The 11,844-nt window shown below is 42.2% G+C and overlaps 1 protein-coding gene across 6 annotated transcripts in view; it reads left to right on the top strand.

The window, feature by feature from the left end:
• Positions 1-1,076: 1,076 nt before the first annotated feature.
• CHD2 (chromodomain helicase DNA binding protein 2) overlaps positions 1,077-11,844 on the top strand; it is a 61,677-nt gene continuing 50,909 nt past the window's right edge. For 4 of the 6 annotated variants that reach the window (XM_062584130.1, XM_062584127.1, XM_062584134.1 and 1 more), the window contains exons 1-2: positions 1,077-1,976; positions 2,312-2,445. In XM_062584130.1, coding sequence (XP_062440114.1) covers positions 2,384-2,445 — 62 coding nt within the window. In that variant the 5' untranslated portion in view covers positions 1,077-1,976; positions 2,312-2,383. Of the gene's footprint in view, positions 1,977-2,311; positions 2,446-11,844 lie in introns of those variants that run through there. The other 2 variants (XM_062584129.1, XM_062584132.1) reach the window with 2 other exon arrangements.

Below are 11,844 nucleotides of genomic sequence, written 5' to 3'. Positions count from 1 at the left end.
CCTTGTTTGACCATTTGACTTGCTCAGATGTTTTTGTAAATATTCATTTTTACCATAATTGTTCATAACTGTTTAATCCAGCTATTCTGATTATACACACTTGCCTATTCAAGCTTGGTTTTGCCGTGTGTTGTATGGTGGAATTGGATGCTGGGACCAGCCTCAAGGGTTCCATGTTCAAATGAGTGGATTTCTTTAGTGTTGTACAAAGCTGTTTGGAATTGTCTTACATAATGTTTTCAATTCTTGTAGTTCAGGTACAAGGGGTCTTCTATGAGTAATCAATAAATTCTTTTAACATAGACTATGACAACACAGCATACCTACTTAAACCTCTTGATTTGGAAAGGTGATAAGTTGTTGGAGGGAATGGATGGCAAGCATGTGGAGTAGGAGTTGAAAGGGAATATCTCGGTTCTACTGGTAGAAGACAGTGTTTTCAAGTTGTTGGAATACTATGCCATTGATGGTCCCTATAGAAGTCCAAGATAGCGTATTACCTCCTTCCTGGCCTGGTTTCCAGTGTCGTCTTGTGATGCTTACCTATATGCAAGAAGCCCCTGTACTTGTAAGTGTGTGGTTGCTTGTGGGAAGACAAATGGTAGACAGGATGCAAGAGGTATGGGGATGCATAGGGCTCCTCCATTTTCTCCGTGATAGGTCATCTTGATGCTCGGATGTTGTTTGTGAGAGCAACGGTTCCAAATGGAACTTGGTTTCTAATTCTGGATCTTGGCTATTGCGTGGCTTTAAAAAGTAATTTGTCATGTTAAAATCTGTTAACTAGCACTAATGGGTTAAGAATGGGAATTAGAAATAAGCCTTAATGGAGTCAGTTTTATTTTACAGTAGTGCCTTCTCTTTACTGATTAAAATAGTGCAGCTTTTGGATTTTTGTTCTCAAGCAAAACCACTAGGGAGGCGCTGTCGAGTTGAGAAGGGTTATTAGCAAGCATGGGTTTTTCTTCAGTGTGTGTGATGCTCTTGTTTCAAGCTTTAGGTGTAAGTATTGGGTGTCAAATGGAAGAGCTGTTGTCTGGTGATACTATCACTTGAAGGAGGGGGGGGAACAAAGCTCCCCCTTGGGTGGGGTTGACACCCAAGGTGGGTTGTTACTGACTGGATGGCGATTAGCTCCACTTCCATTCTTTCAAAATGGCTTGTAACAGCACCACTTCCTGTCCAGGGAGGAAGTAATTTTAGCCCAAGCCTTGAAATATTTAGCAAATCTTTAAAACAAAAAGAGCAAATTGCATTTCTTTTCGGTTTCAAAAGGGTGCCTGAGCCACATGGGGTTAAGGTGCCCCCTCAGCTGGGGTAGTTGGAAGAAGTCAGGGCTGTGGGGGGTAGCAGGCACCCTTTAGGTGGAGGCTATCTCTTTTTTTTGGTAGAAATGAAGGGGTGGGTCTATGGTACATCACCTGAGTTGTGGGGTAAATGTAGAGAGTGTCAATCAAAGGCAGAGCTCAGAGCTGGGAAGGAGCTCTAGATGGCGGCTGTGCCTTAGAGAGAGCGCGCTCAGCTCCGTGCCTTCCCCAACACTTTACGCAACTTTCCCTAACTTTCGGGCAGCCTCAGGGGGCCCCCACAGCCCCTTGCCTCTCCTAGGCACTGATCGGGGGCTGAGCGGACCTTTTTCGGGCAGAAAAGCAGCTTTTGAGGGCTCCCTTTTCGTGCCTTGCTGGAAAGAAGAAGCCGTGGAGAGAGCCCAGGTCGTTGTTTTTCCAGCTTAGAAGCCATGGCGTACCTCCATTTTTGTGCGCTCTCCTAATGAGCTTTTTCCCCCGGACATTTTTGTACTAATTATCGCTTCTTTTGCTTTATCGGCAGCATATTTTTGGGATTAGAATATATATATTTTTTTCATTATCTGAAATTAGTATTTTATCATTCTGAGTCTAAATATTTTGGATCTAATGTTTTTCCACTACCCGCAACTAATATCGACTTGGTCCTGGCGGCGGTGCATGGATCAGGTAGGTGGGCAATTAATATTAATATTTTTTAGATTTCTGCCGTTTTGAATACTTTGATTTTCGACCGACTCGAGCTGTATTGGGATGACGCAATAAGATACAGAGATTATTTGCATCCAGTGTTACTTTGGGAAAGTTTGCAGGATGCTCCTCTACCGTGTTTATTCTCCGATTTTTCTTTTAAAAACGATTATTTGTTTCAAATCTCCGTTTTGCCGTGTTGATCAGTGTTGTGTATTGTTACAACAATATCGTTGCAGCGTCAGGACTTTGTTCCTGATAATGAAAGCCAGTGAAACGAACTGGGACCTTACCTTTCTTTCAACTTTTGACAGTAAATACCTGGGCACAGGACTTCAAAGCAAACAGACACCCCTGGCCCCCTCTTAATATTTAAGAATAAAAAGATGATGAGAAATAAGGACAAAAGCCAAGGAGAGGAGGGTTCAGTCCACAGCAATGCATCGAGGTATGATCTATCAACTTTCTTCTTTTTTTTTTGTAAAACCTGTGAATACCCTGTTTACTTTGACAGCCTTGGGTTACTGTCAGTGCTTAATACAAAACATTTTACTGATTTTGCTTCCTTTTTAAGGAATGACCTTGAGATTGTTAGCATGCCACACCCTAATTTTTTTGGTAGCAATTTCTGAAAGTTGTGTTGTGACTTAAGGGCCCATGTCATAGTCAAAAGGTAATGTACCTTTATTTGGGAGAGCCCTTTTCTCCGTATTATGTTTTTCCAGCTTTTGAATTTCAATTTTTAGGTTTTTTGTGCTGTGAAAAATGACCTTGTCGGTTTAGCCATTGCTGCATTGCACCATTTTACATACAAGGCAAGTTTTTCTTTGAAGAATCTCAGAAGTCTAAACTTTAACTGAGGGCCATACAGAAGCCTGGTGTAGTAGTAAATTATAGTAAATAGACACAAGAAAAAGTTACATGAATGAAAAAAAGCTCATTTTAAAATATAAACTGGAAAGTGCCTGTCTGTCTGATACCCCATACTTCAAATTTTATTTGGGCTTGTAGAACTTTGATACTGTTTCGGTATTTTAGAATATTTTGATACAATTTAACCAGACTTTTCCCAGCTGATGATAGTATTTCATATTATAAAATACAATCTGGGATTGCCAACAAGAGACTTGACATGCTTTGCCTGCTTGTTTAATACATTTTTGCTCAGAATGTTTTTTGTTTACTTTTGTCAAGTAAAGAGATTCTTTACAGATTTTTATAAACTTAACCTTGATTTAGGGAAAGTATGAAATACTGGAAATGCTTATGTTTGTTAGGCATACAGAAGTATAACTACTAAATTGCTTGTTTTGTATTTAATGAATTGGTTTATACAAAAATTGCAAATCTAAAATATGCATTATTGTTTTATAGTTTGTAAACATAGTTTCTCATTCTGTTAATTTTAATTAAATCATAGCCTGTTTCTTTTTCTCTGATGTTTTTCTTGAATTATTTCTAAGCAATATGAATAAAAAATTCTGAACTGTCTGTATCAGATGTGCAGTATGTAAGGTTTTCAGATGTTTGAATAGTATTCTTGATGTCCATGAATATTAACCTTTCTTAAACATACAGACTTTAAATACTATGGGAATATGTATATTAAAAAAAAACTATCAAATCACTGGAACCTTCTAAAACTTGTATGTTATTCTGGGTATACTCAAACTGTAATCAAATTTAAAATCTTAGAGTGGATGTGGGTAAGTTTGTTTAATGTGAAATGTTCATTGTCTAAATTAGCTCCAAGGACTGTTGAAACATTATATACAGCACCTACATAGAGCTTGTATAATAATGCAGTTTAAGAATGCATCAAACTTTCAGACCTTGCTAGTTTTATATTACAGAAGTAGTGCATCTTAAATAATTGGAAAAAAAAGTCAAAACCTTTTCATTCAATGTTCTTCAGCTTATTTAAGTCTTTATGCTGCTTTTAAATGTGGTTTATCAGCAAAAAGCAACGAGGTACAATTTGTTAAGGAAATCTGAATTAAGGTAGTTTATTGGTGTTAAAACATTATGCTAAATATGAGATGAAATTGGAGACATCTAGCAGTACTGCCACAAAAAGGCCTTTTGATTTTTCTGTCCTGAGGGTATTATTTGCATAGTCTCACATGTGTTTTCATTGAAAGATTGCATTTAGCATGATCACTTATGTGTAACACCTGTTGTGAGGTGAAATGTTACCCTTTCTCCTTCCTTCACGATTTTTTCCTCAAAATAAACTTACTGTGGGTAATGTCCACTCACCTGAAGTGTGGGAACAATTGAACACAGGATACTTACAAGTGAGCCCTGTCGAGCTTATTTCTGAGTTGTGAGTCAGCTGAATGTCGTAAAATGTGCTTTACTTCCTGAGGTTGACTTTTAAGTTGTAGGGGAAATGATTTCTAGGAAGTAAAGCCACCAGTCTGCTTTGCTGTAGCCCTGAAGTGCCTTGATGTCTGCGCATAACGTGCTTCTGGCCGGTTTTCTCCACAGTTGTGGGACTAGCTCAGAATATGTGTAAATATGTGAAGTTATGTTACATAATCTTTGATTGGAGGCTTGAGTGATGGAAATAGGTGGATAAGGTACATATGAGTGGTGCCATTTATCTGAACTGGGGAAGCAGAAATTACAGGAGTGGAAAATGTGTTAAAGCTGAAAGAATACCATATCTGTATGGTACACAAGTACACTGGGGGAATGTACTTGGAATTGTGATTCTTACATTTCTAGGCCTAAGAAAGGGGAAAAAAAAATCCCCACGTGTTGAATAAACAAAACACTTTTGAGAAGTCTCTTGAAACAGACACTCTTGGAGGGGAAATCATCTTAACTCTTTACAGTAAGTTTGGAGGGTTACACATTCTTATGGCCTTTTCATAGCAACAGCAACGCCTCTCCTTTGCTATAGTGGTGGTGTCCATAGCAGTGAGTCTTCACAAACTTAACACTGGCTAATTTTAAGTAACTGCCACCTAGAAGAGAAGTTGAGATGTTACTAATAACCACCACCAGTGTATGAGACTTTCATTAAATGAAAAATCCTGGTGTGTTTTCTAGCATCTTCACTGTTGCATTTTTAAAAGGCAGATGTTACAAAGAGCATTTAATACATTCTTAATGCAACCCAACCTGTGTGTAAACCTCAGAAGTGCTTGAAATGCAGGTTAAGGTAATGCTTCTGTAAGCCCAGGAGTAGAGCTTTCGCACAGGGTAGTAGGTAACACGAGGTAGACACATTGATGTAATTGCTACTGGGATCCATTGAGGGTCATTGGTTGCAGTTGCTCTCCTATGACTCCCAAGTCTGTTGGAGAGGTGCAGAGCTGGGCAGATGGCTGTGTTTACAGCTGGTGCTCAGCCTCTGCAGAACTAAAACAGCTTTTGGGGAAAATAGTGCTGATGGAGCAGATTTCGGGCGGTTTTCTGCTAAGGGAGCCGGAGGTATGAGGTCTGAAGCGGCGTTGTGTCTGCGGGCAGCCGCTGCAGGCTGCCAGGCGGCTCTGCAGCGAGTGCTGCAGCCGTCGCAGAGCGGAGCGCGCTCGTTTTATGTGGCAGCCATTTTATGGAGGTGTTGCTACACGCCAAAGAGGGTTTCGCGCCGGTGTGCAGGGGGGCAGACGGCGGCGTTAAAACAAAACCCGCCGCCCCCGGCTGCCGGTGAACGCAGAGGGCATCTCCCTTGGCTGCTGGCAGGGCTCGGAAAGCAGCTATCTCCCCCGGAAAGGAGGGGAGAAGCGCCGCAGCGCCTGGCATTTTGGTGCGGGTCCAGTGCAGTCACAAAATGGCTGTTCCTTTGTGCCGCATAGCTGACAGACGCACTGCATTGCACTGGGCGCGCTCCGAACGCAGCAGGAAGCTGCTGCTGGCGGGTTCAAAGGGCACCGCGCCGCGGCGGCGCCGGCGATTGGCCCGCGCGGCCGCCGGCGCCGGCTCGGCCCTGCCTGCGCGTGACGTCAGCGCGCGCGCGCGGCCGCCGCCGCGCAGCCGCCGCTCGCTCGGGTCCTGCGCCGCTCTGGGGTGTCACCGGTTTTCTCCTTATTTTTAGTGTGTTTTTTTTTTCTTTTTTTCTTCCTCCCCTTAGAGTGATGGCTGCTTGCAGAAGCGAAGCGGCAACTCGCAAGCGATGGGGGCTATTTTTAGTACTTTTTTTTCCCCCCCTCACCCCTGCCCCGCCTGGAGAAAGCTTTGTTATTATTTTAACTTCCTAAGAAACCGCCAAGTATCCTAGTGTTCCTGCGACGCCTGGTCCTTCTTACGCCGCTGTGGTTTTCAGCATCATTCAGTCAGTCAAACCCACTCCTTCAGTGGAAAATGCTTCATTCTTTTCACAGCTGATTTTGAGCTGAACGGAAGTGTGGACCATGATTATTAAAATGTCTCTAGCCACTGACTTCACCTTTTCATCCTCCAAACTGGCCATCTGCTTTGCTTTTTTTTTTTTTTTTTTTTTTCCTTTTTTCCTTTTTAGGTGTTGTGGCTATTATGCACATACTACATTTTGCAGTTTCATTTACACCAGCGGCATCTTTAACGAGGGCTCCCCTCCCCCCCCCGCCTTTAAGTTTTAACCATTTGGTTGTCATGAGGCCTTTCTTGGAAGGGGAAAATTCTTGATCAGCGCAGCACAAAGAACGTGCAAGGAAATCAGTGAATCGCAATGTCATCTATATGGAGCACAAAACAGACTGTTCTTGTTTTGCTTTGCTACTGCTGTTTTACATTACCCTTCCTAAGGAAATGTCGTGTCTAATTACAAACACAATTCTGAGACTTCAAACTTCTGTTTCCTGTTCTGCAATTGCTGCCAGAAATGTATGCAATATATACAATACTACAAAGAAAAAGAGCGAGTGAAGGGGGGAGGGGAGCTAACCAACTTCAAGAAGCTAGATTTGATGAGATTTTTTTTTAACTTCTGCTGGATTATATCTTTTAAATTTTATGCTAATCAAATTCTTTATTTTTTCTAAATGCATGACTGTTTTGCTGAGTAAAAATGGGAAAATGGGAATGAGGAACTCACCTAGGCAATTCTGTTTATTGCGGTGACAAAGTATACTTTGGGTGGATATTGTACTCTGTACACATGCATGCACACATACCCCCACACCACTCTTGCCTAAATTTATTACTGCCTTCAGCCAAGACAGTTTGCCATGGCCAAGAGTGTAGATTAGAGCTGGCGTTCCGCTTTCTGTTGGGTTGCTGTTTCACCTGCTGTACAGTGAGAGCAACAGCTGTCCTTATCGGAGCCTTTCCCCATTTCCTATATGAGCTGAAGCCAAATCCTCCCACAGTTCAGGAAGAGAATTTCATGTTGCAGTGAGACAGAGGTCATATCCCAGCTGATTTTAGCAGTATGTAGGGCACAGCACGTGGGAGGACACTGAGCCTCATATATGTGTTGTTGGAGCAGTGTGTTTTTTAGCGTTTGGTCCAGAATAACCGTATAGGTGCAAGAATTTTCATTAAAGCAAACATCTCTACTGTTAACTTCAAATTGAAGTGGACTTTCAGAATGCTTGGAGGGAGGGAAGGAAGGTACTGGATGCTAAATACTGATCTTGCAAGGTCAGTGTAGGGGGGAAAAAAGGGTCCTTACCCTGTTACTTCCGTGTTCCTCTCCTACTTTGTGAAAGCTATTCATATGGTTAACAGGTTACTAAATTGTGAGTCTGCTTAGGAGGGATTTTTGCAGCAGCATGTCTGACTTTATACAGGCCTATTACTCCTAGTTTTAAGGAGCCGATTAGGGTACCAATAGCAGATGCAGTGTGACTAGCCATATGATTAAGCACCTGGGATTGATAGCTGGCTTACAGTGTCTGAACTGAGGCTCCTGATGCCATTGCCTTCTTTTGATCTCAAGACAGCTAAAGCAAATGTACTCTGGAAGGATATGGTAGCCTAGGCTGTTGTTGCATCTCCTGGAGATGTGTAACACCCACTGTATGTTAGTGTTCCACTTTGCAGGCAAAGCAGGCCTGATAGGAAGTGCACTGTTAAATTAGGTTGTTGGTTTTGGAGATCAAGGAACACTCCACATCTCCTGTTGCCAGTAGCTGAAATCCAGCTCAAAAAGGTGGAAATAAGGGATGAAGGTTCTCTGCTGTATTATTTTTTTCCTTCAAGGAAAATAAATATAACCAGAATGGCAGCTGGGCGAGGGGGGAATAGCCTGGATTAGGGACATAATTAGGTATAAGCAGCCTTCTAGCTAAGAATGTGCTGTCTTACTGACATGATGTCTGTCTTAGGCTCTTTTGCTATGTTTTTATTAAAAGATATATGCTGAAATGCCATTTCATGATACTTTTGCCACAGGTAGTGGTGTACTTGTAAAGACTGTCTTTAAATTCTCTAAAGCATCCTTTAGTCTTTTTTTGGTGTCAGCTCAGTAAACTGATGTCTTAGTGACTTGTAGTGAAGCTTTTGTAAGTCTGTCGTGTTGTTAAAGTCTCATTTTCTTGGAGCCGGGAGTGTCTTGAGGATCCATAAACAGCAAAACGTGGCTGAGTCTTACCAAATGTGCAGTAGCTTTTATTACATCACTGCCTGTGCAGTGCTGCTGCTAAATTATAATTTTGAATATATGACTTGCCTGTGGGGTGAGATCATCCATTATAGCTTGTGTGTTCTTCTGGTCTTCGCTTCTAAGTGTCGTCTCCCCCCCCCCCCCCCCCAAAAAAAAAAAAAAAAAAAAAAAAAGGTCTGATTCCTTTCTGGTATTGTGCTGGTAACTTCTCACATGGGGTTTCAGCTTGGCAGGGCTTCTGTGAAGTATTTTGCCAAGTGCTGAATACTTCACAGCAGTAATACTGAACACTTCATTGCTCATGAACCTTTACCCCAGCTGTAAACAGGTCTGTTGCAATGTGAAGAATATGCTCATTCCAGCACACCTAGCTCCTTAAGGAATATTGCGCTGTAATTATTTGGGTTTCTCACAGGTTTTTTTGCTAGGTATAGATTGCTTAGTGTAATTGCTAATATATTAATTACAGAAAACATCTAGGCTCTTTCCTGGGGAGGAAATACAGAGCTGATGCCAGTTGTAGAAATCTGAATGTAATGGGTATCTGTAGAATGAAGGCTTAATGATCAATCTTAGATCTATTATTTAAAAACTTGTTTTAACAGTCACTGAGCATGAAATCCTCTGGTCAGGTCTAGTTCCCTTCTGAACTTAAGGCAGTTTGGAAGCAGGAAGGAATTTCTATATCTTTATATTTTGTTAATAATTGTAGATCCCAAATTTCCGTGTCACTGCATTTCTTTTAATTAAACCATTAACTCTCAAAGGAAGTTTGCAAATCTTATAAGGGGGGAAAAACTTTCTGTACTAATTTAAACCTAGCTCATGAGCGCAATCCGGCCTCCTCCTGAAGCATCTACTTGTTCTTTACAAAAAAATCTGGTGCTGACTGTACAGAGTTGCCTTTGTGCTGGCCATTGAGCTCTAGCCTGGCTGTCCTCCCACGAGACAAAGCAGAGGCTGTAGTTCGGATGGATAAGGGACGTGGTGAATTAATCCCTGCCCTGTTATCTCAGCCTTACGGAAATGTGTGTTGCTATTCTGCTCCGAAGTATGGACATGCTCCTTTCTTTGTGCAGTTACTAGGATGTTTTCAGCAGTGGGTGCTGCCCGAGTGGGAACAGCACCAGGAGCAAGCCTGAGTCGTCCTGGAGCGGCTGGTGAACGTAAAGCATTGTAACATGTGGCCGCATTCCTGGGGGGGAGAGATGTGTCCTCTTCAAAGTCCGGAGAACTGCAATTGTACCCTCCTTTCACTAGGAGGGAAAGGGAAGGATGCTGCCTTCGGAGCTTCTCAGTGGCACTCCTTAATCAAGCAGACAGGCTTTGGCTCCTTTTGTAACTATGCTGGATTTTTTTTTTCTTCTCCTGCTGAACATCCTAGGCATTTTCAGCCTCTGGCTCAAAGATCAGAGGGTGAGAGAGACCACTCTCCCAATCCTGAATGAACTGCTAGGTTCACTTTATTATGCAAGTGGAGTGTGGTGTCTTTGTAGTGGGAAAAAAAAACTTGGAAAATGCTTGTCATTCAAGATAGTCCAGTGTGCTTTACAGGAAGCTGGAGCAGAGCGATGAAGGATATATTTAGCTCACTATGTGCTCAGGAATTGCTATGCCTTCGGAATTCAGGAATTCTGTGCTGGAGAGAGTAGTGGTGTTGGCCAGAATATCCGTGAAAATTTCTCTTCACCTCCTCCCCTACCAGTCCTTTGAGGTTGACTTGAAACTGGCACAAACCAATTCAGATGGCTATTTAGATAGGATACCTGCTGAGTGCCTAATCCCTTCGTTGTTACAGTAGCACCATGGCCCTCCTGTTTTTATTGCTGTATAAATGTAATTAACACACACAATTTGCAAGCAAAGTTTGCAGTCTTAATGGAAAACGTGTCCATTCTCCATGGTAACTCTCTATTTGCTGATTCCAGGGGAAAAAAGCTACTTATCACAGAAAATGAGGTTGGGGAATTATTTTTCTACCTCTGCCTCACCCTTTTAGTTGCTGTCCTTTGAAGGGCATGTTGGGTATCTGGTAGGAGGGACCTTGTAGTCCTGGGGACCATTTGTGCTCCTTGTCAGCCAGTCCGCAGTTGGCCAAACTGCGGGTGTGCAATGCGCATGTTCAGAGTTTGAGACTTGCTTCTAAACTGCATAAGGAGTTTGTCAGTATCTAGCGTGTTTCAGTTTCTTAAATTCCTATTTTGAACCAGGTTATTGATGCAGAGCTGGAAATGTGTGAAGTGTAAGGGTGTTGCTAGGTAGAAGAGCAGGAACTTTTTTTTTTCTCCCTCCCTCTTTCCTCCATTTCCATTTTGCCTACAGGAAATAAGCTGGGGGAAGCTCTATCATTAACTTAGCCTTCTCAACTATTACCACCAAGAAAATATTTGCCTCAGGAGACTGGCGAGCAGCAATTACTCTTTTTAATAGGCTTTCAGAATAAAGTAGAAAGGGGGGGATGAAATTGTCTTCATTATCACGGTTTGTACCATTCACTTAGCTCTCACACAAGTTCAGAAGCTCCCATGAAGTTCTCATTTCTGTTGTCTCTGTATTGCTGCTTTTTCTTCAAATGATCTGTAGTCAGAATCAGTCTGCTGTTCCCCTCAGTTTGTTTAGTTTAGACATTGAGGTTTTCTTGGTTTGGAGCTGCTGTATGTCTCAGCTGCATGCGTCAGCGTTAACTGATGATACTTGTTTGTTTTCAGTAAATACAGACCTTGCGTATGTATTTGTATGTAACAATAGGGAACACAGCTCTTACAGATCCACCAGATTTGCTTCAAATGAGATGTTAAAGCTGCATGAGGTCCAGCTGGGTCACTGGGTTAGCAAACTCTGCTTCCTCGCTGCCCCTTTACTTGCAGGACAGTTCATATGTAGGTCACTTTGGGAACATACGTCTGAATAGTTTTGAATTGGTGGTCTGCACTGGCTTAGCTATCTTTGCTTTGAAGTAAATCCAGGGTGACTTCCACGAATGGTGCTGCTGGCAGACGAGTGAGGCTGGTAGCGCTTGCTGGAGAGCTGTGGCGGATGAGAAACTTCTTTCACTGGTAGAGCTGCATCTGGCAGATATATCTGGTCTGAAACATTTATGTCCATATAAAACAAAGTGTCCTGCTCACTTCAGACAGTATCAACTCAGCTGCCCACTGCTGCACTCTTGGTCAATAACAAAATTGTAATTATGAGTAATAAATCTGGTGGATTTACCTGCAATTTTAAAATGTTATTGCAGGTAGCAGGTAGCCCTGTACTTCTGCCAAAGGTTGTCACACAGTAGGAAAGGCTCCTTAATCTGCAGCAGGT

This window comes from Rhea pennata, chromosome 10 (assembly GCF_028389875.1).
Source record: "Rhea pennata isolate bPtePen1 chromosome 10, bPtePen1.pri, whole genome shotgun sequence".
Taxonomy (NCBI): domain Eukaryota; kingdom Metazoa; phylum Chordata; class Aves; order Rheiformes; family Rheidae; genus Rhea; species Rhea pennata.
Note: the sequence above shows the minus strand (reverse complement) of the source record. Positions and strands in the feature narration are given on the sequence as shown.